Genomic DNA, 27,451 nt, shown 5'->3' with positions numbered 1-27,451 from the left:
ATTTGCCTGGCTGATTTGCCGGGATGGCAGAACTGATGTCTGAAGAAAGACTGGCTCGATTATGACGATATTAATTAGAGTTTGGAAGAATGAAGGAGATCTCATAGAATCCTGTAACATTCTAACAGGACTGGACAGCCAAATCAGGGGAAATATATTCCGAATGATCAGCAAGTCCAGAACCAGGTGTCGCTCTGTAAGGATATGTGTTAGGCTGTTTCGGACTGAGAGTGGTGAGCCTGTGGAATTTTCTGTCACATAAAGTGGTGAAAACCAAAACATTGAACGTTTACAAGAAAGGGTTAGATATAGTTCTTATGGTTCAAGGGATCAAAGGGTATGAGGAGAAAGCAGGAACAGGGAAGTGATTGGGATGATCAACCACTATATCATATTGATTGGTGGATCAGGCTCAAAGGGCTGAATGGCCTACTTCTGCTTTTATTTTCTATATGTCTATTACATTCTTCTTTCTTGTGCAGTTGTAACATAAATCTTATTTTCTCATGCCTCACATCTGATCTGAATTTGTGAAAGTAAGGTTTAAATTACCTCATTAATGAAATCTTAGTATTCTGCTATTGGGATTACTTTCCTCTGAGGCTTTCTGCCTTCTCAGCTGAAGAAGCCTGTTCCTCCCACACCTCACCATCACTGGTTCCAGCTTACTGTCTGGAATAATATATAGAGGTCCCCTGGCTCCAAATAAAACTTGTTTTAGCAGTGAGTCATAGGTCAAGTATGTATTTTTTACACACAAAATGTGTTTGTGTCAGAATCATATTCAAACACAAAGCAAAACTCTCTTACAACAAGATGCCTTCTGACTATTGTGTACTTTAAAATCTTGCTATCTACATTGTAAGTAATCAAACAGAGGTCACTAGACCGTAGAAAGCCTGCAAACATGGATATGAGGGAGCCTATGATGTCATGTCATTTCTACTCATCTGTGATCAATTTTATTTTGTTTGCAATAAAAGTACAATTTTGCGTTTGTTGGAAATCTGAACCAAACATGGGGAAGGCTGGTGAAATGCAATAGTCAGGCAGCATCTGTGGAGAGAGAATAGGGTTAACATATCAAGTCCAGGATGACTCTTCTTCAGAACCATAGTTTATTTTGTATTTGTTGACGTGTTAATAGGCAATTTATGTTGTTCTGCACAATTTTAAAAATTGGAATGACATTATGGTTTTTCAATTACACCAACAGCGATGTTAATATGTTTTCAACGGCTCTTTGAGAGTTTCTGAGAATATTGCATGAAATCCAGTGCACAGAAAAGTTTCAAGGTCAATGGGTTTCTGTTGATCATTTTCATTCCTCATTGGTTAGCTATCAAACTTTGTGCTTTTTTTCCAGTTGGTTCTTGTCTGTGTTTGTTATTGTTACATCAATTACAAACTTGGACTGCATTCTAGCAAAACAGAATTCTATTCAATTGTATTATAACAAAAAAAATCTATGTAATAAAGCCATGAGCTCAGTTACTCCTTCGCTTTGCTCTACACCCCTAAATCTGAAGTTAGCCATTACCTTGGTTCTAATAATCTCTCAACCAACTTCACCACCCCCCATCCTCCGACAACCCTCACCCGACCAATTGTGATGCTGGAAAAGCACAGCCGGTCAGGCAGCATCCAAGGAGTAGGAGAATCGACGTTTCGGGCATATGCTTTTCATCTTTCCATGCATTCTAGACGTATTTCCTTTCCGCTAAAATTATCGCTTCTTATCCAGGGTTCCAACTAGTGCACAAGACTTAATAAGATTCTTTCTCTGATCTTGTGCATGTGTGATGCCTCCCAAAAACTATACATCTTTTCATCCATGCACTTCTTCAGCATTCGCAGCCTCTAATCTACTTTAATAGCTACAACATTAATGTGGCTCGAAAATTACGAGACAAACTCAATAAGCCTGGCAGCCTCCCTTTTTTATCAGTGTTAGAATTGAGGACACACGGTGCAATCATTTCAGAGGGGGATAGGTTCAAATGGGTAAGGAGGAAGAAGAAAAATTAAAGCAACTGATGACAGGTTGACAATTGTCAATGAAAGGGCAAGTGGTGGTAGAAGGCCAGAGGTCGGGGATGGGGTTCGGATGGAGGGAGAGTGTTGGAGTTGGATGAATAGGTCTGTGGGACACGGAAAGGACTGCTGTCCAATGAAATGAAATGAAGGTGATGGAAGAACAGTTCAACATCATGTCATGCCAGATTTTGCAAGGCCTGCTGAGTTTCTCCAGCAATTTATGTTTTTGTTTCTGATCTTCAGCAAGTCTAGTTCTTTGTTTTATGTTAATATGACTGGTCTTGTCAAGGAAATAGTTAGTGTTGGAAAGAGACATCAGGTTGTATGCAATGATCACCAGAAGTGAAACACGAGGCAAGTTTTTTTTGATGATTTACTGATATTCTCAAGGCAAATGGAGAAGGAAATCATTTTGTTAAAAAATCTTTTGAGATGAAACATTTTGAGAGCTACTGTCATGACCAATGATGGACCCAGTACATGATCAAATATGAATCTGTTTCATAGTTTATTTTATTATTCAAAAGATGTGTAGCATAGGGTACAGTGAAATAAAATACAGACAGTTGCTCTGAGGGTCTCAAAGATGACGGAATAATGATCTTTCAGGAATAAGGTAGGGAGGCAATATTATTTAGATTACTTATAGTGTGGAAACAGACCCTTCAGCCCAACAAGTCCACACCGACCCGCTGAAGCGCAACCCACCCAGACCATATCCCCTACATTTATCCCTTCACCTAACACTACAGGCAATTTAGCATGGCCAATTTACCTAACCTGCACATTTTGGACTGTGGGAGGAAACCGGAGCACCCTGAGGAAACCCACGTAGACAAGGGGAGAATGTGCAAACTCCACACAGTCAGTCACCTGAGGTGGGAATTGAACCCGGGTCTCTGGCGCTGTAAGGCAGCAGTGCTAACCACTGTGTCACCGTGCCACCCACAAAATTGGTGCAGCTGCACGTGCACTTGGCTCTCCAACTGAGAGATTACAATACCCGCAGTGTGGAAACAGGCTCTTCGGCCCAACAAGTCCACACCGACCCTCCGAAGAGTAACCCACCCAGACCCATTCCCCTACCCTGTACTTACCCCTGACTGTTGCACCTAACCTAGGCATCCCCAAGCAAGTTTGGCCAATTAGCATAACCAATTCACCTAATCTGCACAATTTTGGAGTGTGGGAGGAATTCAAAGCACACCCCACAGGGATAATATACAAACTCCACACAGACAGTCACCCAAGGCAGGAATCGAACCCAGGTCCCCGGTGCTGTGAGGCTACATTGCTAACCACTGAGTCACCAAGTCACCCCATGGGATGGTGACAGAAAACTCTGTTGGGGAGTAGGCAGAGAGGAAGACATAGAGAAATTCATGGAATAGGTTGGAAAATACAAAGGCTGAGAAGAAATTATGAACAGTATCTTCGAGGGAGAGCAAAAAATGCTGGAAATCACAGTTTGTCAAGCAGCAACTATGGAGAGAGAGCAAGCTAACATTTTGAGTCCAGATGACTCTTCATCAGAGTTGACGTGAAGTGTGGGGGGACAGCATTAATGCAATGTCAGGGTGTATGGCGCAGAGGCTGGGGGAGAGAGGCTGCCAATAGTGCTGATTAAGTGATCGAAGTATGAGAATGGCAGAAAAATGGTGTGTCTAACTTCCAAACAGGAAAGAACAGACAGTCCCATTGGAAAGGAGGATGGGGAATAGGGATGGAGGATATGATGACAAACAATGCAACAAGTTAAGCTAAAAGAAATGAAAGGCAGGAGAATGGGTTCACAATCTGAAGGTGCTGAAATCAATATTAAGTCGAGAAGTTTGTAAAGTACTGAGTCTGAAGTTAATGTTCTTCCTCCAGGTTGTGCTGTGAATCGCTGGAGTGTTGCTTTGGGTGACTACTTTGCAAATGACCTCTGACTTTCCAGTAACCAGCTATTTTAACACAGATCTTGCTCAAATAGCCACTTGTCTGTCCTTGGCATGCCACAGTGCTCCAGTGATTTTTTTTGTTTTCAGTACAGATTTGAACATCTGCAGTAATTTGCTCCTTCTTCCAAGCAGTGGTTTGAAAGGTAGTGAGGAGTCAATTAAGTTAGGGGAGGTGTAACTCTTGTTAAGATGATTGCAAAAGGTAAGGAGATGGTGGAAACATGGAGAATCACCATTTATGCATCTCCTAAAACAAGCTGGATAGCTTCTGTTGCAGCTTCGCAGACCATATTGTATTAATCCTTTGCTTTGCATCACCATGTTGAATGCCACATGACACCCATTATATTTAGGTCCGGTGTATTTGGCAGTTTTAATAAAGCCAAGTTCATCCTGCCAGATCCATTGTATTGATGTAGGAAAAATATAACAATGGAATGTGCAAGATAAAATATTGGCCAATTATAATAATGGCATGTGCAAGATAAAATATGGGCCAGTTTAAATGTTGGCTGAATGCTCTGCATGTGGTTCTTGATCAGGAAGAATGTGGTGATGATTGGACAGTGACATAGCTCAATGTAACGGCTGAGACTGGGTCCAGAAGTGGCTCTTGCTTCAGTAAACTATAATGTACAAGAGAAATAATGGGATGTGAAGGTGATCTCATGCTGGTTACAGCAGACAGACAAATAGAAGTCCGTAGCTGGAATAATTTAGGTAATACGGTGAAGGTCACATGACATTATTGCGACAGAGCTAGAAATCCTTCTGGTTGTGAAGTTTTAGTGGTTGTCAGTAGATTATCAGCGGAGCTTGATGGATCATTTGTATTATACATTCAGGGTAAACTATAAGCGATAGATATTATGGTGATATTCTCGCCACCCCACCCCACCCATAAAAGGGCAATGTTTTGAGGGCAAGTAAAGAAATACAAACTTAATTTCCCATTCTTAGATAAATTAAAGAACATGAAATCAGTCATTTTTAGAAATCCTTTACAATGTTAATCTTCCTGATAGGTATTCTAGTGCAACTGATTTCATAATTTTGCTAATGGGTGAAATTGGGAAGTCAATAAAATTCAGAGTTGTTGAAAATATTTCGGTTGTTGTTTCAATGTCTATCAGCTGACTCTAATATCTGAAATCTTGCTCCATGGCAACTCCTAGTCAATCATAGTTGTAGTAGTTTGAAATTTGGTGTTCTTGTGATAAAGGTTCACCGTCATCTCGCTTTTCAGCCACATTCAGATTGTGTGCGGCTAAACAACTATCTGTCAATATTTACCTCATTTTCTTCTTCACTGTTGTGGCAAAATTAGAATTGTGCAAAAGTGATGTTACTGATCTCATGACCCTGACATCAGGAAGAGAAAAGACACTGTCTAGAATGAGCAAGTGAAGAGAGGGCTAGTGGATACTATGCTAGAACAATGTGTTTGATAACCTATTGTATACAGATGGTAAATAGAAGCATATTATAGTTCATAAGGAGTTACAGAGCCTTACTTACTGTTAAGAAGCAACTAGCTTCAAAGACAGTGTCGATAGAATCACTCACAGCTTAGACCGGCATTTAAATGCACAGGTAACAGTAATACTGCCTTGCAGCATAAAATAAAGCAATTGACTCCATCCAGCATTCTTTACTGTAGTAATAACACTTTTCAAATCTCTCTTAGGTAATTTCCTCCCATTAACAATGTCCTGGTAAAATTATGTTGAACCTTTACTCTTGCTTTTAAGCCTTCTTTGCAATAGCATTCCTAGCACTGCATACAATATTTCAACTGCAGCTTAACAAAGTATTCCACAACTTGAAATTGTGCACTCAGATCCAAAAGGAAGGATACAATATCACAATGCTGGCAGACTTACAAGTAGGAAAGCCTATACATTTCTGAGTGCCTCCTTCATGAGTCCCTCACTCCAACACATCAATCCCAAAAACTCTGCATCTGTGAGCGCTTCCCCCTCCCTGGCCTCTTCATCAGGATCCCCCTGCCTCTACTTTTGTCATGTCCCTGTCTCCAGAATGAGGATTCTGGGGAGTTACTTCCTTGCTCAGTTCAGGTAAGAGTGGGGAAAGGAAGCTCATCAACATTATTTGTTTGATGCAGCTGAGAAGTTGAGGGACTTGGAGGTACCAGCTTTGATTAAAACTCAAATTGTACTGCAATTAGACGCTCAAGAGCCACCTCAAGATTTTTGGAGAACTTGGATTGGGAAAGATAATAAACTAATAAGATGTGAGCAGTCATTGACCCACTGCAATTCAGAGAAACTGAGAATATGTGGAAAGCTTGATCTTTAAAAGAACTGGAACTGCAAAGATGACACATGACAGAATTTTTCTTGTGCCTGAGTGACAGGGCAATTGGAAGAAATGTGGATAAAGTCGGTGCGAACGAAATAAAGTGAGATTCTTGACAATGAGAGAAAAAAAGATTGATTGTTTGTGGGTGGGAATGGGAAAATTCAGCCCCACGTCTCCAGCTCAGTGAGTCAACCTGCTCCTTTGCATCCGAGCCATTTGGTGCTAAATTCCTAAAGCAATGTCTACCCAATGTCTTGGGGTGTGCTTTAATAGCATTATCTCATTTGCTACAGGTGAGGTTTAATTCATAAGTTACATTATAGCTGGGATACATGATCTAGATATTGATAATGATTACTTTCCATTTCTTTACATTTAATTGTATTTGTACTTAAGCTTCCAAATATTTACAACAGAAAGAAGTGTAAATTTATGGGAAATTAGATAAAGGCCAATAGTCGTATACTGTGATAGTCGTATACTCTGGCCTTTTATAAGCTGATTTTTGGCTTGTTTCATTGTGTGGTAGGTTCCACACTTTGTTTAACTTAATAAAACTAATTGCATGATAATATGCAAGCCAGAACTGCAGAATATGGAATTGCTTATCCATTCCAATACTCCAAATGGGAAGTTTCACCTGCTCAAATATATATCAGAAATTCAATTATACATCTGCCCAAGATCTTCCAACCATTAATTTTGATTATTTAAAGGTCTTGCTGCAGTGTGAATTTAGATTTTGAACTGTAAACATATTATGTTAAGCTTCCCATCAAAAATGCACACTTCTAACTATATCTTCTGACAAGTTTACAAAATTCATGTTAGGGCTTTATAATACATTAGTCTTAATTCTGTGCTCAATATTTGTCATGACATCAGAAAATGAAAGCAAAGGTTCAGAGCATGCACACAGTGTTTCAATGTCTTTCTCATCTTGGTATTAAGCTGTCATCCTACTTTCAATGATCGCATGAGAAAATTGGAAGAATGCGTTGAATTTAGATCATGTTATCTGAGACAATATCAATTTGACCTTTCTTTCCTTTTCTATCTGTCATGAAAGCACACCTGTTAAAGAACTAGTTTGAAAATAGATAGGAGAACCTATAGCTTTAATTAAACCAGAAACAGGGTGTGGAAAAATCCAGTGGTGGGGTTCCCTCGGGCACAGTGATTTGACTTTAGTGACTGGATGGATTATTTTCTATTTTGTGGCTCTAACAACAGGGTGAAGCTGACATGCAATAGAATGTGGGAGCATTATCATTTACAGTGGAACAAGGGACTTTTGTTTTTAATTCATTTATGGGATGTGGGGATTGCAAGCTAGGCCAGCATTTATTACCCTGAGAGCAGTTAAGAGTTAACCATATTGCTATAGGTCTGGAGCCACATGTAACCAGACTAGGTAAGGATGGCAGTTTCCTCTCTACATGAATGAATCAGATGGGGTTGACATTGGATTCATGGTCATCACTAGACTTATATTGAGTGCAGCATCTGCCATAGCAGGGTTTGAACACAGGTCCCCAGAACATGACCTAGTTCTCTGGATTAACAGTCTAGCAATAATACCACTAGACCATCACCTCCCCCAACAACATGTTATCACTCACTGAGGTATGTTACGACATGGGATAAACCCTTGTGCTAATTTAAACCAGACACACAGAAAAGCTCATCTTGCGCCGTAATCTGTTAAATTTTGAGACGCAACGAACTATCCCAAATATCTCTACTTAAAGAAAAAATTAACAATTGTTTTCTTTAAGTCTAAAAGAGAGCATTAAACAACAACTATTTACAACTCCTTTCTCTTAAACCTCTTTTTACTTCCCATTCTACATTACAGGTCCAATAAACTCCCTCTTAAATTTATGGGAAATCAATTTTCAAAACCAGTTGTCATCTTCGGATATTGAACTTCCTCTGTAGATTCCTCTTGGTTGTCTTCGGTCTTCTGCTGCACAACTTTCTTATGGACAGGTACCTTTCAGGGAGCTACTCTGTTGGCAGTCTGTTGGTGCTTGGCTGCTCTTTGCTGTTCTCCACAACTGTTCAAATACCCAATTTTATATAACCCAAAACATTGGACCGGCTCATTGGTTTGATGCCGTCCAAAACAGTAAAATTCTATTGGATTTTGGTATCTGGGGCATAATTTAAGCTGATTAGCTGAATTTGAATTTGTTGTGTACCATGGCAATGCAGCTCCAACTATTTGTTTCACAACCAAATGTTACATTTTTAAATGTTTTACCACATTCTGTGCCAGCCAGAAGTTTCAGCTCCCTTAAAGGTACAGTACACGTCCACAACTTCATAACAGATGTAGGAACACGTTATCATGCAGTGGGGTGTGCGAGCATGTTGTCACATGGTGGCAAGATGGGAAACACAGAGTCATAGTGTCATACAGCACAGAAACAGACTTTTCAGTCCAATCAGTCCATGTTTCCATGTTTATCAGTGTTTTCTTGTCATAACTGCAGCTCAACAAAATCAATGCTTTCAAACTAAACAACCCTCAAACCAGCAAATTAATAGCATGATATTTTTTGGAATGTAAAATTAACATTTCATATCCAATCTATTTTTCAATTGTAGCATTTGTGATTCAATGCTTCTTTTAAAATTACATAAAATCTGGTTGAGGAAATTTCATTACCTTTGAACACAGACACTGAAATATAAAATAATGCTAACCCCAAACCAAGGACCCACAATTATGAACCCAGAAAGATAAATGGCCTTTCATATCCCTGAATTCCATCTTCATCTGTGTCTTCTCTTTCCCCAACTCCATTATGTGTCACATTGACTGTCTGTTAGCTCAGTTGACTGGATAGCTGGTTTGTGATGCACAATGATGCCCAACAGTGAGGGTTCATTTCCAACATCAGCACAAAGGACTCTCTTCCTCAACCACATCTCTTGTCTGAGGGTCTTTCTCACCCTCACTCTCTCTAGGTCAGGCAATGGTTTCATGATATTAATGCTGGACTGTTGACCCAGGTAATGTCCAAATCCTGCACCACCAGATTCTGGGTTTTGAATTCAATACAAATCTGTAATTAAGAGTCTAATAATGACCATGAATCCATTATCAATTGTAGGAAAACCCATCAGGTTCACTAATGGCCTTTAGGGAAGGAAACTTCCATCCTTATTTATCTGGACTACATGTGGCCCCAAACACAGAGCAATATGGGTGATTCTTAACGGCCCTCTGAGAGAAGCAGTAAATGCCAGCCTAGCCAGTGATGCCCTCTTCTGTGAATGAATAAAAAAAAATGAGAGATGAGCCCTATGGTCCACTGGGACTAAGGCAACTTCACCTTTTACCTATAGACTAGACATAGACTGCAAGACCCTTATAAGCAGTTTAGTTCAATACCACTGGAAAGTACAGATAAACGTTCAAACTCTATCAAACCATACTGGACATATGGAACTCTTTGAAGAGGAAATTCCATTGAGATGAATATCATGCTAATGATTAATTGTATCCTTATGTATTTTCAAATGCTATTACTTCAAACATTTCAATCACTCCTAGGATTAATTTGAGATTTTTTTTGTGGCTGTGCGATTAAAGGACCTCAAGGCTAAAGCATCAGTGAACAATTACTGGATTTAGTTTCTTACATCCTTCACTGCATGTTATCATTCAACGGTCCTGAAAGAATGAGAAAAAAAAATTGTGGATTTGTATTGGTAGTTTAAATGAGGTACAGTTAGAACAGTGGTGGCTCAGTGGTTAGCACTGCTGCCTCACAGCACCAGGGATCTGGGTTCAATTCCAGCCTCAGGCGACTGTCTGTGTGGAGTTTGCACATTTTCCCTATGTCTGTGTGGGTTTCCTCTGGGTGCTTTGGTTTCCTCCCACAATCCAAAGATGTGCAGGTTAGGTGAATTGGCTGTGCTAAATTGCCCATTGTTTTCAGGGATGTATAGGTTAGGTACATTAGTCAGGGGTAAAAGTAGGGGAATAGCTCTGGGTGGAATACTCTTTGGATGGTCGGTGTGGATTTATTGGGCCTAATGGCCTGATTTCACACTGTAGGGATTCTATGATCTCCTCTGTGCATGAAAAGCTTTCCTCTGAACTTTGCAATCTTATTTGTGAAGAAACATGTAGTTGCATGTAGATGGAAATCGGACAATTTCAGATTAAGCTTCATTTATATTCAACTATGGATATTATTTTCCAATGAAGACAAATGAATGGGACATATGGCCATGTCTAGATTGAAGATTAACCACACATAGTAAATCCTCAATCGGAGACCAGACAAAACGATGCACTTCAATAATGACTTCATCACACACAAACTAAGGCATCCTTCAATAAGCTCTTACACTGGGACTCCACAAAAATACTCATTTATACTGCCAACCCAGACCCATTCCCTCCAGGGTTTCAAAAAAACCAAGCCAGCTGTTGCAGGAATTGAACCCACAGAGCTGGCATTACTCTGCATTACAGACTAACCATCCAGTCATTGAGCCAACCAATCCCATCATAGAAAGAGGATAGTACAATGCAGTGTTCTTATATTATAAAAGGTAGAGTCTTTTATAGGTAGCTATTCCAATCCATAAATATAGTGATACCTTATCAACACCGGGAATAATTATATATTTCCAAGTCGGAATAATGCGTGGTTTGGAGGGGAACTTGCTGGTTGTGGTCTTTCCATGCATTGGCTGCCCTTGTCCTTTAAGTGTTAGAGGTCACGTGTTAGAATGCCTATAGGAGACCTGATACATTACAGTCTTGAATCTTGTTGATAGTAGACACTGATGCCACCGCTGTGTCATGGAATAGATTTTGAAGGTGGATTGGGTGTCAGTCAAGCAGACTGCTTTGTCCTGGATGGTATCAAGCTTCTTGTGTGTTTTTTGGAGCTGCACCCATCCAGGCAAGTGGAGCGTATTCCATCACACACCTCACCTGTGCCTTGTGGATGGTTGATAAGTACTGGGGATGTGAGTTACTCACCACAGGACGCCTGTTCTTATAGCCACAATATGGGCGGCACGGTAGCACAGTGGTTAGCACTGCTGCTTCACCTCACCTGTGCCTTGTGGATGGTTGATAAGTACTGGGGATGTGAGTTACTCACCACAGGACGCCTGTTCTTATAGCCACAATATTTATAGGCTCATCCAGTTCAGTGTCTGGTCAATGTAACCCCTAGAATTTTGGTAGTGGGTCATTTAGCAATTTTAATGCCATGGAATGTCAAGAAATAATGGTTGGCTGCTTCTGCTGGGGATGGTCATTGTTTGGAAGTTTTGTAATGCAAACATTAATTTCCACTTATCAGCGCAATCTGATACCGAAGCAATATGTGTTGTCCAGGTCTTGGTGCTTCTGGACACAGACTGCTTCGGTATGTGATAAGTCATGAATGGTGCTGAACATTGTGCAGTCATCAATAACTATTTCTACTCTGACCTTAGGATGGAGGGAAGGTCATTGATGAAGTAACTGAAGATGTTCGGACTTAGGACACTAACCTGAAGAACTCTTGCGGAAATGTACTGTGGCTGAGAGATCTCTCTCTTTCTCTCTTTTCTTGCCTAAAATGTTTGTGAGACAGAAAATCTGTCCACAGTAAAGTTCAGAAGTTTCAGATATAAATATGTTGCTGGGGGCAGAGCAGGTTTCAATGCGGGCTTGCAGTCTCCCTAATAACCAGCTTGTTGTTAAGCAGAACCCATAAGAGATGATCTAATGAAATGTTATAAAACCTCACATTTGCAGGAGTATTCCATCTGATTACTGTATTCTCAGTCTGAGAATCTGACACGGTTTTCAAAACTAAAACACCATTTACCTGCAGGTCTGGTTTCTTTCTAATAACTGATAGCCAAGTCCAGACAGTAACATCTTTCATCCTTCTCACATGGTGGCTAATTCTAACAATAAAGCTGACAACATTTCCATTTACATTATCCTCCTGTTTTAGGCAATAAAAAGAGTATTGCAACTGTGGACTTCCTACAAAATGAAACAGCATATTTAAAAATAATTAACCTCCTTCCTCCAGTGCAGTTTTATGTCATATATGATTTGTGTGAATTTTACAAATAATTTCCCTTTTTCTTTGCTTTCATTAGATCCTTTAAGCTGCACCCAATATGGCAACCACTACCAAAACAAAGATGTCTGGAAACCAGAACCCTGTCAAATCTGTGTGTGTGATGAAGGAATAACACTATGCGATGAAATCACGTGTGACGAACTATTTGATTGTGATAGAAAGATAATTCCAATAGGAGAATGCTGTCCTATATGTCAATCGAGTGAAACAGACCTGTATCCTGACAGTAAGTGACTTGCATTGTTTCAAACTATCAAAATTATGAAACATAATTCATCAGTGACTGTTGTATATGCATCTGAAAGGGTTATTATTGAGCACCACCTCCTAAAGTTATATCATTTGGACTAGTGCGGAAACAGCTTATGATCTCAGTGGAATAAAACCTAACATCTAGATCCTCCATCTGGTCTCTGTAACAAAGTCTAACATTTCAATATAATCTGTGACTAGATGCTAACATGGAATAGACTACTTGTTCAATATAAGAACCTCTTCTAGCTACACCAGTAAGTAGTTTACTACTACCCCATTAAACCAATCAAACCACGTAGATCATTTAACCTATATCGAAAGAGGATGGTGGGAACATAGTAAAGATCAGACTCAGTTTAGCTGCACATTCAACAATTGCCACTCACTGAAGCTGGGTGGACTCCAGTTTTAATCTGAGTGATGACAAAATCCAACCTGTGAATAGTTTGCATGGTATTCCTCAACTGCAAGCTTGGATGTAGGGATTTTCCTCTTCTTCGATCAAGTTGAATATGCAGATAAGTTAGGTAAGCCTTTGTTACAAAACTTTATTGGAACATAAGAATGGTGTGGGCGGTGAGATCTGATCTGCCATTCAGGAAGATCAGGGCTGATCCATCCATCTCTATCCTCTTGATCAGAAATATCATGGTCTTTCACTAGCCCTTAGCATGGCTAGTGCAAACCTGTCCCCCTCAGACATAGAATTCTTAATTGCAATGACATCCAGTGCTTTTTGTGGATGAATGATCCACTGTTCTCCCAGTTCTTGTGTGAAACAGTGTTTCCGAACTTATGTTTTGCATGTGCCTGGCCCTGATTTTACAATGTGTTTCGATGTTTCCGATCATAGCTTGGCAGAAGGCGGTTACTTTATCAATTGCCGTTAATTCTAAAAACCTCAGCCTTCAATGTTCTTTGTCGTTCACCATTTTTAATAAAAATCAAATTTAGATCTGTTAGTTATTGGTCTAGAATAACCCAAAATATAGAAGAGTTGAAAAAAACGAATAATACTTGTAAATGGTCATGCTGATTCTCCCTGAGAAAGTGAGGACTGCAGATGCTGGAGATCAGAGTCGAGAGTGCAGCTCTGGAAAAGCACAGGCAGTCAGGCAGCATCCAAGGAGCAGAAGAACCAACTTTTGAAGTATATAAGATGAGTCAAGACAATATGTCTCATTTGCCAGATACAATATCCTTACTTGGTAGGAAATAACCAATTGTCACTATTTGATTCACTCTCTTAATCTCTCAATGCTAGTTTGTCAATGTTAAGATCCAGTTAATATTACTGATGCCACCAATCTTGTCATCTTTAGCAAACTTGTATATATTGTATGTTTTTCTATGTTATTATTTAAGTCATGAATAAAAAATGTGATTTAGTTGAATTGCCAAAGTAAGTCCTTGTGAAAAGTATTAAGAAGGAAAGATTTAACATGTTGAATTCTTTAGACAATGTTCACAAAATATTAAAATAAAACAGTTTTCAATGAGTTTTGCAATTTCTCAATAGATTTGTCGCAATCTATACGCAAGCCAGAATACAATAGAAAATGCTGTTGATTATATTAATGGATAGATATTTAAAATGGCCATATGACATTACTCATCTGCTAATTTTATGAGATGATTTTGTTCTGATCACTTTTAGATTACATTTGATAAAGACATTCCAATCACTGAGCTTGGTATCTCTGGCTGAGGGGGTAAAGCATAAAAATATGCTGAAATAGACATAATCTATTAGTGTTTTTCATCTTTGAGCTGATTCTATTCACAATGGCTTTAAAATGCTTCCCAAGTGCAATCATTAATGATTGACAATCTGAAGAGAAGGAATGTATCCCACAACTGATAACATGTTTTTTTGTTCAGGCTGTAAAACAATTGCAATACTTTTTATGCTGCTTACATAGGCAGTTATGTTTAGGATAGTTTTCCAATATTTTATAGTTATATATTCAGCATTGGACCATTTTTGTTTGCTCAAATTCTTTTTTTATTTTATCATTTGGCATAGTTCTTCAGATCCCTGTATATCTCCCATCATCTGCAATCATTTAAAATAATACCCTTTTCAATATCCTCCATCTGGGGTGACACGATGGCTCAGTGGTTAGCACTGCTGCTTCCCAGTACCAAGGGCCCTGTTTGATTCTGACCTCCAGCAACTGACTTTGTGAAGTTTGCACATTCTCCTGTGCCTGCATGGTTTACTTCTGAGTGCTCAGGTTTCCTGCCAAAGTCCAAAGGTATTTAGGTTAATTGCATTAGTTATGGAAAATGCAGGAGTACAGGGAAGGGGTGGATCTGGGCAGGATGCTCTTTGAGGGTTCTATGTGGACTTGACAGGCTTCCACATGTTAGGGATTCTGTAGTTCTATCTTGTATTCCACACTCTCAAACATTCATCAGCAACATCATACCCATACCCACCACAAACTCGTCAGCACCTTCACTGTCCCACCATCCCTACACGCAGCTCACTCCTTATCCTGCATTACCCCCCCCCCCACAACCCTTCACTTGCCTTGAATCCCCAGACCCCAGCTAATTCCATATTATTCCTTTATACTGTAATTCCCTGTGAGGTGTCTTTGCTGAGTTTGTTGACTGAGTTCTAAAGCAAGTCTTAGACTCTAAAAGTGTGTTTACTGAATGGTCAACCTGATTTTAAATGGCCACCCTGAGCAGTTTTGGGCATTGTTAAGTGCAAAGGTGGATTGATAATCGCGAACATTATTCTAACACAAACCTTTCTTTTTCTTGTCCAGTTTCAAGAGGAGAAAAGGTAAGGAGCATTTTGTAAACATTTCTGTAGATATAAAAGCAACAATTCATTTTGCAATTGTTTTAAGATAGTGATGTGTAAAGTCTGCTTTAAAATATTGGGAGAGAACTTTGTCTTGGGAGGTAGTCTAGAATGTGCAATTCACATTGCTTATCCTGAAAGTTTGACGAGAAATTAGTATCAAGTGGGTTGTAAAATGAGATTTGCCGATACTAATTTTATGTTATCATTGGAGGCAAATTTCATCCCAACATATTCTGATTTTCAGTTAATAGATTAATAGCCAAGTTTCTACAAAGCAAATCAAATACTTGTTATTTTTTGGTAGAAATTAAAAAAGGAATGAGGAGAAGGTGAAAAAAAAACAGATTTGAGAATTTTTTTCTTCCTGATAATGTTGTTTTCATTCAGATATTGGGATATTCTTAGTGATCATTAAAGGAAGTAGTTTACAGCAGTTACAGGTTCCACTTTAGCAGGGTGTAAGATTGTGTAAAAAAAAATCAGCATTACCACGTTCACTCTTTGGTAAGAAAATATCAGCTTAAAGCTATGCACCATTTTCAATCTTTATTTCACCTTATTCCCTCTGTCTTAAAAAAGTATGAGTGTTAGTGAAAAGGCATACATGGCCCATAAGTAAAAGGGCAAGGTAGTTGAAAACACATGAGCAAAAAGAACTTTCTAAGGTGTTTAAGTCATGTGATTTGAGTTGAGATCTGTTCTGGAGCTACAGAGATCTGTTCTGGAGGACAAAGTGGAGGGCAGCAGCAAGAGGGGTGCACCTGGATATAGTTGTACAGAGGTGTCATAGGTAAGCTACAATAAAGGATGGCACAAGACAGAGAGCAAAGTAGACAGCAATGGGAATGCCTTGGCAGGGGAGCTACACGCAGCAGCAGCAGCAGCAGCAGCAGCAGCAATAGAGTTTGACTTTTGTTGTTTTCTTAAGCTATTTTAGTTTAAGCTATTAATGTAGAAGTTGAGAGAAAAAAATAATAATGATTACGTAAGACAGCAGACCCACAGCTTTACCTGTTAGTATGGGATTTTAGGGTGACATGAAGTAATCATTTTAAAAAAAAAACATCAGTACCGCAATAGGATAATATGAACAGGTTTTCCAACTATGTACTGTAGGATTACAATTCAAGAATAATGTATTTGTCGAAACAGATCATAAAGTGCTTCCAATCTGAAGCAATTCTGCTCTCTCAATAGGGACAAAAAGGTGAACCAGGAGAAGTCCGCAGAGTAAGTGATTTAAAATTATTTATCTTCATCCCTTGTTTTAGACTGACCATTTGTATTTGCCTTGGTTACAGCATATTTTCAAAGCTGTCCATTTGAGTAACTGTTTTCTGTATATTAATACTGAAAGATTGAGTAATGTCAATAAGAGTAAGAATTAAGTGTATAACTAAAGTTGGTGATACCATTTTCTATCACTTTACTATTGCTAATTGATATTTTTCATGTTTATACCAGGTTGTTGGAATAAGAGGACCACCAGGCGCAGCAGTAAGTGACAACTTGTGCTACCAGAAGTAATTACAGAAAATCATGTGTGAAATTAAGTCTGAGCATTTATTTTCAGCAAGGCAGCTGAATTATTGACATGTTGAAAATTTCTGCTGAAACTTTTAGAAAGGCGCAGTGCAATGCCATGTTAAGTCTGAGTAATGGAATAAATAGAATTGGGATGTGGAGTAACTCATATATTTTACAGCATATCATCTTTTACATTTAATAGATTTAAATGACTTTAATCTTTTGTTGATGCTTTGTAGTCCAGCAGATTTCCTGTTTAGATTGCTTCATTCCTGCTTGACTCCAGCTGTAACCATGTTGTTTACCAGAGAACTCTGCACATGTTTCGATTCACACATGGACAGAGTAAGGATCTTTGAAAAGCTATGGCACAGAAGGAGGTCATTTGGCCCATTATGTCTGTGCCAACCAAAAACAAACCCAAGCCAACCAGCCTACTTTCACTGCTCAGCATTTGATGCATATCCCTGCACTTAGCAACATCTTTTAAATGAGTTAAGAGTTTCTGCCTCTTCTACCTTTTCAGACCCCTACTATTCTTTGGGTGTCAAGTAACCATTGTACATTTAATCATTAGATAATGGGGTAATATTTAAATAAAAGCTAGGTAGACTTACAAAACACCCAGTTATTTCTGGAGTTTAACACTACACTACATTTACATCCGATGGGTGACAGTAAGATGGCAGTGCATTTCACATCTTTCCTGAATTTTATTTCCATTGATACCAGCCATGCCTACAAATTCTCAGAACAAAATAGCCAGCATAGCATCTTTACAACGTGCCCCATTGGCTAGTGGAAGAGTCTGTATATGTTGATTTGAGTAGAACCCTGACTATAACTTCACTTCTGAAATCCAGTGTCCTTTCAAGTGCCCAGCTTGCTGATTGCAGCAAAAGCAGAAATGCTCTCTCACATTTAATACATGATCTGATTATGGCCAAACCCTAAGTGAAGTTCCCCAATTTGTTATGGTTGCAGACAGGATATCCCAGGATACATGATGAATTCCATGGTGAGGAGCTGGCTCGCTTTTTTCAATCCCTCACATGCTTAATTTATTGCAACAAGATTAACTTTAAAATGATATCTTTATTCTGGACCCAAATAAACTTATGTTTTAAATGATGATAATTTAGCCAATCTTTCTTGAATTAACAAGAGTTTACTAGTTACGAAATGAGAAAAGAATTAGTAATCCACCACTGGCTGGTACAGATTAGAAATAAAACATCCTATTTTCCTTTTTCAACTGATTTGCCGTATTCTGAGTGAGAGACAGTTTTTACATGCAACACAAGCGTGCCTTAAGAGGTAGCTCTTCAACTATGACCTTCAGAGCACACACTAATACTGAAATGCAGGCGGGAGCAGGCAAGAATGTTCAGTCCCACTAGCATACTCCAGTAGGTTTGAAACTGACTTTTTAGTCCTTTCCTTGTGTATTTGACAATGGGAGAAACATGACATGTATTTTCAGTTTGAAATATAATCTACAGGAAGTAACTTGCCATTGAGCAGGGGTCTTCAGCCCTTATTATCTTTGTAGTCACAAGGTATCACAGTCCAGTCAATTCAAAGTTTCTTTAACATTTTAGGTACTAATTTCATTGGTTATTCTCTCCAGATAGCCCCGTAACTTACTCCCACAGCCATATTTGGCAGCAAGAGCCCTCTTTTGACGAACTCAGTTTGTGATTACAAGTTGAAAGCATCACCAGTAATTTGTGGTTCTGACCACGATTGTAATACTCTTTAAAGAGTTATTTTCAATGTATTGAGATCCTAGTACAGTTATCTAAAACAAAAGAAAAGTTTTTGCCTATTTCAAGAGATTTGCCCGATCTTTTCAGAGACACTAAAAATTATTGGAACATTGGGCAGCAGGAATATTCATTAGGAACTTTCTGCAATACCTCAATCCATTAAAATGTAAAGAGATTCATTGGATATTTACACACTGTAGTAATGATAAAACAAACTGTATTAAATATAATGTGCTAAATGAATCTCATTAAACAGTTGATGGAGGTTTACTGTGTATTGTAAATTTTTACCATGAGCTGAAATTTGATTGATCTCATTGGCATGGAGCCTGTAGACCATTGTAATGTTGGTTTTAGATCATTGAATAATAGCTTCTAAAGGACCATTAATTTGCAGCAGTACATCCAAAAATGTATAAACCTGCTACATATGTAATGGAAATTTTAAAAATGCATTAACTTAAACCTATGAGGGAGATAGGTAACAGCTGTCAGAAATTGTAAAAGAAGCAATGATTATGTAAATAGTTCAACTAGATTCCTGGGAAAGTAAAAATATGAAGTCTTTCAGAAAGGTTGGTAATGTAATATGTTTATGAGGAAACATCACCTCAATCCTATGGCACTCAAAGTTCTCCTGTATAATGTCATGTCTTGATATATTGTAAGAGGATATTCTTCTTCACCTATGTGTTTTTTCATACATATTATTCCTAACATTTAATTTATTTTTCATAAAAAATAATTTTGTTTACTTTACAGGGACCACCAGGCTCACAAGGATCAAGAGGTGCAGAAGGGCAGAAGGGACCACCAGTGAGTAATGATATGACACTTTTCAATGACTGAATATATAGAGTATGTTATTTCCATCACAGAAATAGCCTGATGAAGCTATACAATGATCAATAGATTGTTTGGAGGTGCAAAAAGGGTTACTTACATATCTAGTATGATATTGTGAAATTGCACAATGCAATTATCCGTAAGCATGACATTGGAAAAGATCAAAAAGAGATATAAAACAATTGAATATAGAAAGTGGGGAGATAATTACTGAGAACATGTGAAGCAGAAGCAAGAGTATACCATATAGCTTGTCAAGCTTGGTACTTCTTCTAATATGATATTGGCTGATCATTGGCTTCAACTCAATTTTATCACCTACTCCCCAAATTCCTTGATACTGTGAGAGATTAAAAAAACTGTCTGTCTCAACTTTCAATATATTCAATGATGGAGCACTCACAACTTTCTGGGAGTAGAGAATTTCAAAGAAATGCAACCGTTCGAGAAAAGAAACATCCCTCATCTCTCAAAGTTGATTTCATTATTCTAAGACTGTCCCTCCAAGTCCTAGATTCCCAAGTCAGCAAAATTGTAAAGTGGAAGACCATTCTTGAACATTCTTATTAAATTGTTCTGAAGAGGTAACAAGAGAGTAATCAAGGGTAAGGTAATAGATTTGGATTTCTTTGAAAGACCTTTGACAACTAAATTTGGAACACATGGAGTTAGGGTACAAGTAGAAGCAAGTACATCAAGGTGGGTAAAAAAAAAGCAGAGAACATGGAATAGGAGTGAAGGGTACCTGCTCAAACTGGCAAGCATCCTCAAGGACTTATGTCAGAATGGTTGTTTCTCACTATTTATGTGAATTGATTTGACCTGGGCATCCGAAGAACAATTTCAAAATTTGTGCCTTGACTTTTCAAGCCTTCTGGGGACAGGCTGTAAGGCAAAGGAGAGCATAAAGAGGCAATGGGAGCCTGCCAGGCAGTTCTCAGGAGGGGAGGAGCAGGGTCTCCTCTGTCTGGTCTACTCATGGTTCACAGTTTCACTGATTGGTCATCCCCATGGTTGAGGAGAAAGTGAGGTCTGCAGATGCTGTAGATCAGAGCTGATAATGTGTTGCTGGAAAAGCGCAGCAGGTCAGGCAGCATCCAAGGAGCAAGAGAATCGACGTTTCGGGCATGAGCCCTTCTTCAGGAATGGTTGAACTTTCTCAGGTATTTTGGGGATTTTGAAAGTAAATTGCCCCACCTGTCTTGTGCATTTGGCCCTTTGGTATGAATGCATCCCTTGGCTGGGGAACACTGGACATGTTCTGGATTAGTGGTGCTGGAAGAGCACAGCAATTCAGGCAGCATCCGAGGAGCAGTAAAATCGACGTTTTGGGCAAAAGCCCTTCATCAGGAATAGAGGCAGAGAACCTGAACTTCTGTGCTCTTCCAGCACCACTAATCCAGAATCTGGTTTCCAGCATCTGCAGTCATTATTTTTACCAACACTGGACATGTGTGCACCCTCTTAGAATAAGGGACAGATTATTTAAGATGGAGGTGACAAGAAAGCTCTTCACTCATAAATTTATGATTCTTTGGAATTCATCTCTCCACAGAATTATTGATATTCCATATTTGAATATCTTTAAGGCTGAAATAGATACATTTTTGATCTCTCAAGGAATGAAGGCTATGTAGAGTGAACCAGAACACTGAGTTGAGGTTGATGTTCAACCTTAAATGCACTAAATGGCACAGCAGTCTCAATTTTGAATTGTATCTGTTCCTAACTGGTTCTCATTTTCTAATGTTTTTCAGTATAAGATGATTAAGGTTGATGAAAAAGGGAGGAATATTCTGTTACTGTGACATAGATGTGGATCTGTTGGACTTGTTACTGTGCTGCAAATACTACCTTACTCTGTAATCCACCCACTTAATATCTTTTACACGTTCAAATTGTTGAGTATGTCACAATCCGACATACAAATAAACTGAAAGCTCCTTGGGTCAGGGTCAATTTCTGGAAAAATCCCAAAGAAAAGCATTGACATTTCACTGCAGTATCTGCTCATGTATGTACTTGTTGACAAGGTTTTTCCACAAGAAATAAATAATTGGACATGATGTAAATTGGCCATAAATACATTGCCACCCATTTTCCTGGAATCCCATAGTTCATCATTTGACTCTGAGTAATGGCAGCTATTTTTTGTATTGAGAATAAAGGCCAAAATAATGTTGTGATTGTGTATAGTTGTAGTATCTGGGCTAGAGTGTCACTGAGGAGCAATCAAAGTCTGTCTTGGCATGCACCAGAGCAGTAACTTCCAAGTCGCACTCTGAGACTGCAACATCCTTTTCAACTATTTCTTGTGACCTGAGATCCTTGCCCAAAATCCTAGCCACCCACTTCCCCCACATCATCCAATGCATCCTACCATAGCCTTACAGGCCTATAGTTGTCTTCCTGTCTGAGAGCTACCAGGTCTCCCAGTCTGTTTGGTGGCAGCCAGTAAACCAACACAAAAAATCTAGGTGAGGCCTTACCAATAGTCCTTCATTCCAGTCTAACCTAGCCACTGCCTTTCTGCCTCACAGTTATGAGTCAGGCCATGGTCATTTATGATGCCCTCTGGATGTTGATGCTTTTCAAGGATAGTTGACTGACATGAAAATTGATTTTAAGCTGTAATTGTGAGTATATTTCATCACTAAACTACAGCAGCATAACAGTAACCTTGTCTACTTCATCATAGTGTCATAGTCATAGAGATGTACAGCATGGAAATAGACCCTTCGGTCCAACCCGTCCATGCCAACCAGATATCCCAACCCAATCTAGTCCCACCTGCCAGCACCCGGCCCATATCCCTCCAAACCCTTCCTATTCATATACGCATCCAAATGCCTCTTAAATGTTGCAATTGTACCAGCCTCCACCACTTCCTCTGGCAGCTCATTCCATACACGTACTACCCTCTGTATGAAAAAGTTGTCCCGTAGGTCTCTTTTATGTCTTTCCCCTCCCACCCTAAACCTATGCCCTCTAGTTCTGGACTCCCCGACCCCAGGGAAAAGATTTTGCCTATTTACCCTATCCATGCCCCTCATAATTTTATAAACCTTTATAAGATCACCCCTCAGCCTCCAACGTTCCAGCCCCAGCCTGTTCAGCCTCTTCCTATAGTTCAAATCCTCCAACCCTGGCAACATCCTTGTAATTTTTTTCTGAACCCTTTCATGTTTCACAACATCTTTCCAATAGGAAGGAGACCAGAACTGCATGCAATATTCCAACAGTGGCCTAACCAATATCCCATACAGCCGCAACATGACCTCCCAACTTCTGTACTCAATACTCTTGACCAATAAAGGAAAGCATGCCAAATGCCTTCTTCACTACCCTATCTACCTACTCCGCTTTCAAGGAGATATGAACCTGCACTCCAAGGTCTCTTTGTTCAGCAACACACCCTAGGACCTTACCATTAAGTGTATAAGTCCTGCTAAGATTTTCTTTCCCAAAATGCAGCACCTCGCATTTATCTGAATTAAACTCCATCTGCCACTTCTCAACCCATTGGCCCATCTGGTCAAGATCCTGTTGTAAACTGAGGTAACCCTCTTCACTGTCCACTACACCTCCAATTTTGGTGTCATCTGCTGACTTACTAACTGTACTTCTTATGCTTGCATCCAAATCATTTATGTAGGTGACAAAAAGTAGAGGACCCAACACCGATCCTTGTGGCACTCCACTGGTCAAAGGCCTCCAATCTGAAAAACAACCCTCCACCACCACCCTCTGTCTTCTACCTTTGAGCCAGTTCTGTATCCAAAGGTCTATAGTTCCCTGGCTTGTCTTTACAGCTCTTCTTAAACAGTGGCACAACGTTTGCCAACTTCCAGTCATCCGGCACCTCACCTGTGACCATCGATGATACAAATATCTCAGCAAGAGGCCCAGCAATCACTTCTCTAGCTTCCCACAGAGTTCTCGGATACATCTGATCAGGTCCTGGGGATTTATCCACCTTTAACCATTTCAAGACATCCAGCACTTCCTTCTCTGTAATCTGGACGTTTTGCAAGATGTCACCATCTAATACCCTACAGTCTATATCTTCCATATCCTTTTCCACAGTAAATACTGATGCAAAATACTTGTTTAGTATCTCCCCATTTACTGCGGCTCCACACAAAGGCCGCCTTGCTGATCTTTGAGTGGCCCTATTCTCTCCCTAGTTACTTTTGTCTTTAATGTATTTGTAAAACCCTTTGGATTCTCCTTAATTCTATTTACCAAAGCTATCTCATGTCCCCTTTTGCCCTCCTGACTTCCCTCTTAAGTATATTCCTACTTTCTTTATACTCGTCTAAGGATTCACTCGATCTATCCTGTCTATACCTGACATATGTTTCCTTCTTTTTCTTAACCAAACCCTCAATTTCTTTAGTCATCTAGCATTCCCTATACCTACAAGCCTGTCCTTTCACCCTGACAGGAATATACTTTCTCTGGATTCTTGTTATCTCATTTCTGAAGGCTTCCCATTTACCAGCCGTCCCTTTACCTGCGAACATCTGCTTCCAATCAGCTTTCCAGAGTTCTTGCCTCATACCGTCAAAATTAGCCTTTCTCCAATTTAGAACTTCAACTTTTAGATCTGGTCTACCCTTTTCCATCCCTCTTTTAAAACTAATAGAATTATGGTCACTGGCTCCAAAGTGCTCCCCCACTGATACCTCAGTCACTTGCCCTGCCTTATTTTCCAAGAGTAGGTCAAGTTTTGCACCTTCTCTAGTAGGTACATCCGCATACTGAATCAGAAAATTATCTTGTACGCAATTAACAAACTCTTCTCCATCTAAACTTTTAACACTATGGCAGTCCCAGACTATGTTTGGAAAGTTAAAATCCCCTACCATAACCACCCTATTATTCTTACAGATAGCTGAGATCTCCTTACAAGTTTGTTTCTCAATTTCCCTCTGACTATTAGGGGGTCTATCATACAATCCCAATAAGTTGATCATCCCTTTCTTATTTCTCAATTCCACCCAAATAGCTTCCCTGGATGTATTTCCGGGAATATCCCCCCTTAGCACAGCTATAATGCTATCCCTTATCAAAAATGCCACTCCCCCTCCTCTCTTGCCTCTCTTTCTATCCTTCCTGTAGCATTTGTATCCTGGAACATTAAGCTGCCAGTCCTGCCCATCCCTGAGCCATGTTTCTGTAATTGCTATGATATCCCAGTTCCATGCTCTGAGTTCATCTGCCTTCCCTGTTAGGCCCCTTGCATTGAAATAAATGCAGTTTAATTTATTAGTCCTCCCTTGTCCCTGCCTGCCCTGACTGTTTGACTTGCTTCTGTTCTCAACTGTACCAGTCTCAGATTGATCTCTTTCCTCACCATCTCCCCGGGTCCCACCTGGGTCCCATCAGTTGACAAATATTTACAACTCATTTCTGGCCACTCCTGTTTAGACAATGTAATAACTCAAAGAACTATTTGAAGTAGTCAGACTTTCAGAAAAGCATATGAGACTAACATAAAAATTACTAACCTATAAGGACACTTTTAGATACTGATACATTGGTATACTATGAGGGATGTATAAGAGCCTCCAATTGAAAGCTACAGCAATAGTTATTCTAATCACCAACATGTACTGACTGTTGTTTGTATAGTGATTATGAATTATAAAACTAATGAAAACACTGGAGGGAAATTTCTGCACAAAATGAGTTGTTCAAAGTTTGATCCAACACTTGATTTTGAATCACAATGGGTGGCATCTCACAATTGCTGTTCTATCATCCAGAGATAGAGCTAATTCACATGAGATGACGGAAACCAAAGATGGGAATTTGACAAAAGCATTGTCACAATTCCAAAAAAACTTCATTCATATTTGGAAATTATTTCATTTATAGGGTGTGCCAGGTCCACCTGGACCTGATGGCGTGCCTGGAATTCCTGGAGATCCTGGTCCTCCTGGTCCACCGGGACATCCCACTCATCCTGGATTTCCAGGTGTAAGTATTTCAAAGTGTTAAGTGATGTTTAAGTCATCCTCAAATGTTTTCTATTCACTTTTAACAAACCTTTTAACATTCACTCTTAATCTTTACATGTCTATTTGTAGTATAATAAAAAACACAATTGAGAAAAATAATGTGTATTATTTATCATATTTAGTCTCCTGGCTGTAATGTCTGCACATAAATACATGCAGCACATTTAATCCAACTGATCTACTTCCTCTCTTCCAGCAACTTGCATCTCAGATGGCGGGTGGTGATGAGAAATCAGGTTTTCGTGGTCAGCTAGGAATGGTGCCTGGAACGATGGTAAGAGAGTGTTTAACAATCTCTTACTGTGTGTTCAATATATGATTGGATTGCTTTATTTATGTCATTTTAAGAGTACATTATAAAGAATATTTATACCGATCACACTCTGTTCTGTGATAGTAAATAACAGTAATCAGAAATTTGTAATATGTAGAAAAAACCTTAAATAAGCACTTGAGCATTTTACGTTGCCTCTGCAATTATGCATATGTGTGCAGAAGTGTAAAAGTGTCCATTGTGGGATATAATTGAAAATGTGTGTAATAGTTTCAAATTACATTAGAAATCAATGACAAATTGTGAGACTTTTTTATTAAATCATAAAAGTTTTAGTTGCTTTAGTCTAAAGGTAACCCAGTCCGTGCAGATTAGTTCCTACATTAACACATGATTAAGTCAAATCACATACTCCTGTCAGTAGACAGTCACTCAAGCCCTGGTAAATATAGTTAGACTGGAGAATTGAGAAGTTCAATATATCTTGAAAAAATAGTCTGTCACATTAACTTCCTTTTATATATTCATAAATCATGGTGATCAGTATAAGATAATTCAAAAGCTAATACATTTTCTATACATATTATAAGGGGACATCCTGTGCTTAGTAATGTATAGGTTTCAGGACAATGCTATGTCCTAATACTCAAAATAATGGACACGCTTCTGATGGTAATTGGGAATTGTGAAGCACACATAACCTCAGCAAAGGAGTTGGTGTGCATGCCCAAGGATAACTGGCAGCATATAGAGCAGATTACAAAGTCAATCCATATACAATCTGATTTTATGTTAGGGTTGCCATTTTAGAATGTATATCTGGTTTTAACAGAATATTAAAAGGTATGAAGTACCTATTCATCAATTTCTTAGTGGGCAATTGCATGAAAATTAAATTAATCTACAGTTGGAGCTGTCTATAATGTCTGCCTATTTTGCATTGAGTGGTCAGTGAGGGTCTTTGCTTGCACACTCACAGTATACTAGGATTTTGATTTATTTATTATTTTGTAGGAAACTTAAGTCGCTGTCTCTTTGACATGTTTTGCCAGGTTTGGGGCATGGTGTCCCTGGCCTCAGAGCAATCTGAATCATTTATGGCCAGAAATACATGGCTTTGGATCAGGGGCATTTTCAGCTGATGGGGCTGCTTTCACAGGTTTCCATTCTTATCTGTATAATTGTAGCCAGAGAATCCCTTGTACTGGTTTCTCTATCTGTTTTTGCACCATTACCTCTCATGTCTCTCAAGAATCAATCCCTTGGTTCCACCTATTTCTGATCTATTTGCTACTTCATGATGACATCATCTGAATGCACAGCATTAGCGTTCTCATATAAATTGGTGACACCCAGATCTACCATTCCACCTCTCTCAATTCCTCCACTGATGTTAAATTACCTTGCTGCTTATTTGATAAATAGTACTGGCTGAGTAGAAATTATTTCCAATTCAATATTGGGACAACTGAAGTCCTTGAAATCAGTCCTCTCCCCAAATTCTGCCCCTAA

At 39.1% G+C, this 27,451-nt stretch overlaps 1 protein-coding gene across 1 annotated transcript in view; it reads left to right on the top strand.

Moving 5' to 3' along the window:
* The window catches only part of LOC122551236 (collagen alpha-2(V) chain-like), a 256,530-nt gene that overhangs the window by 100,081 nt on the left and 128,998 nt on the right, over positions 1 to 27,451 (top strand). Inside the window, exons 2-8 of the mRNA XM_043692826.1 lie at positions 12,438 to 12,647; positions 15,457 to 15,473; positions 16,695 to 16,727; positions 16,962 to 16,994; positions 19,556 to 19,609; positions 25,523 to 25,624; positions 25,862 to 25,939. Of these exons, the coding sequence (XP_043548761.1) occupies positions 12,438 to 12,647; positions 15,457 to 15,473; positions 16,695 to 16,727; positions 16,962 to 16,994; positions 19,556 to 19,609; positions 25,523 to 25,624; positions 25,862 to 25,939 (527 nt within the window). The remainder of the gene's footprint in view (positions 1 to 12,437; positions 12,648 to 15,456; positions 15,474 to 16,694; positions 16,728 to 16,961; positions 16,995 to 19,555; positions 19,610 to 25,522; positions 25,625 to 25,861; positions 25,940 to 27,451) is intronic.

The sequence above is a fragment of the Chiloscyllium plagiosum genome, chromosome 7 (assembly GCF_004010195.1).
Source record: "Chiloscyllium plagiosum isolate BGI_BamShark_2017 chromosome 7, ASM401019v2, whole genome shotgun sequence".
Lineage (NCBI taxonomy): Eukaryota > Metazoa > Chordata > Chondrichthyes > Orectolobiformes > Hemiscylliidae > Chiloscyllium > Chiloscyllium plagiosum.
Note: the sequence above shows the minus strand (reverse complement) of the source record. Positions and strands in the feature narration are given on the sequence as shown.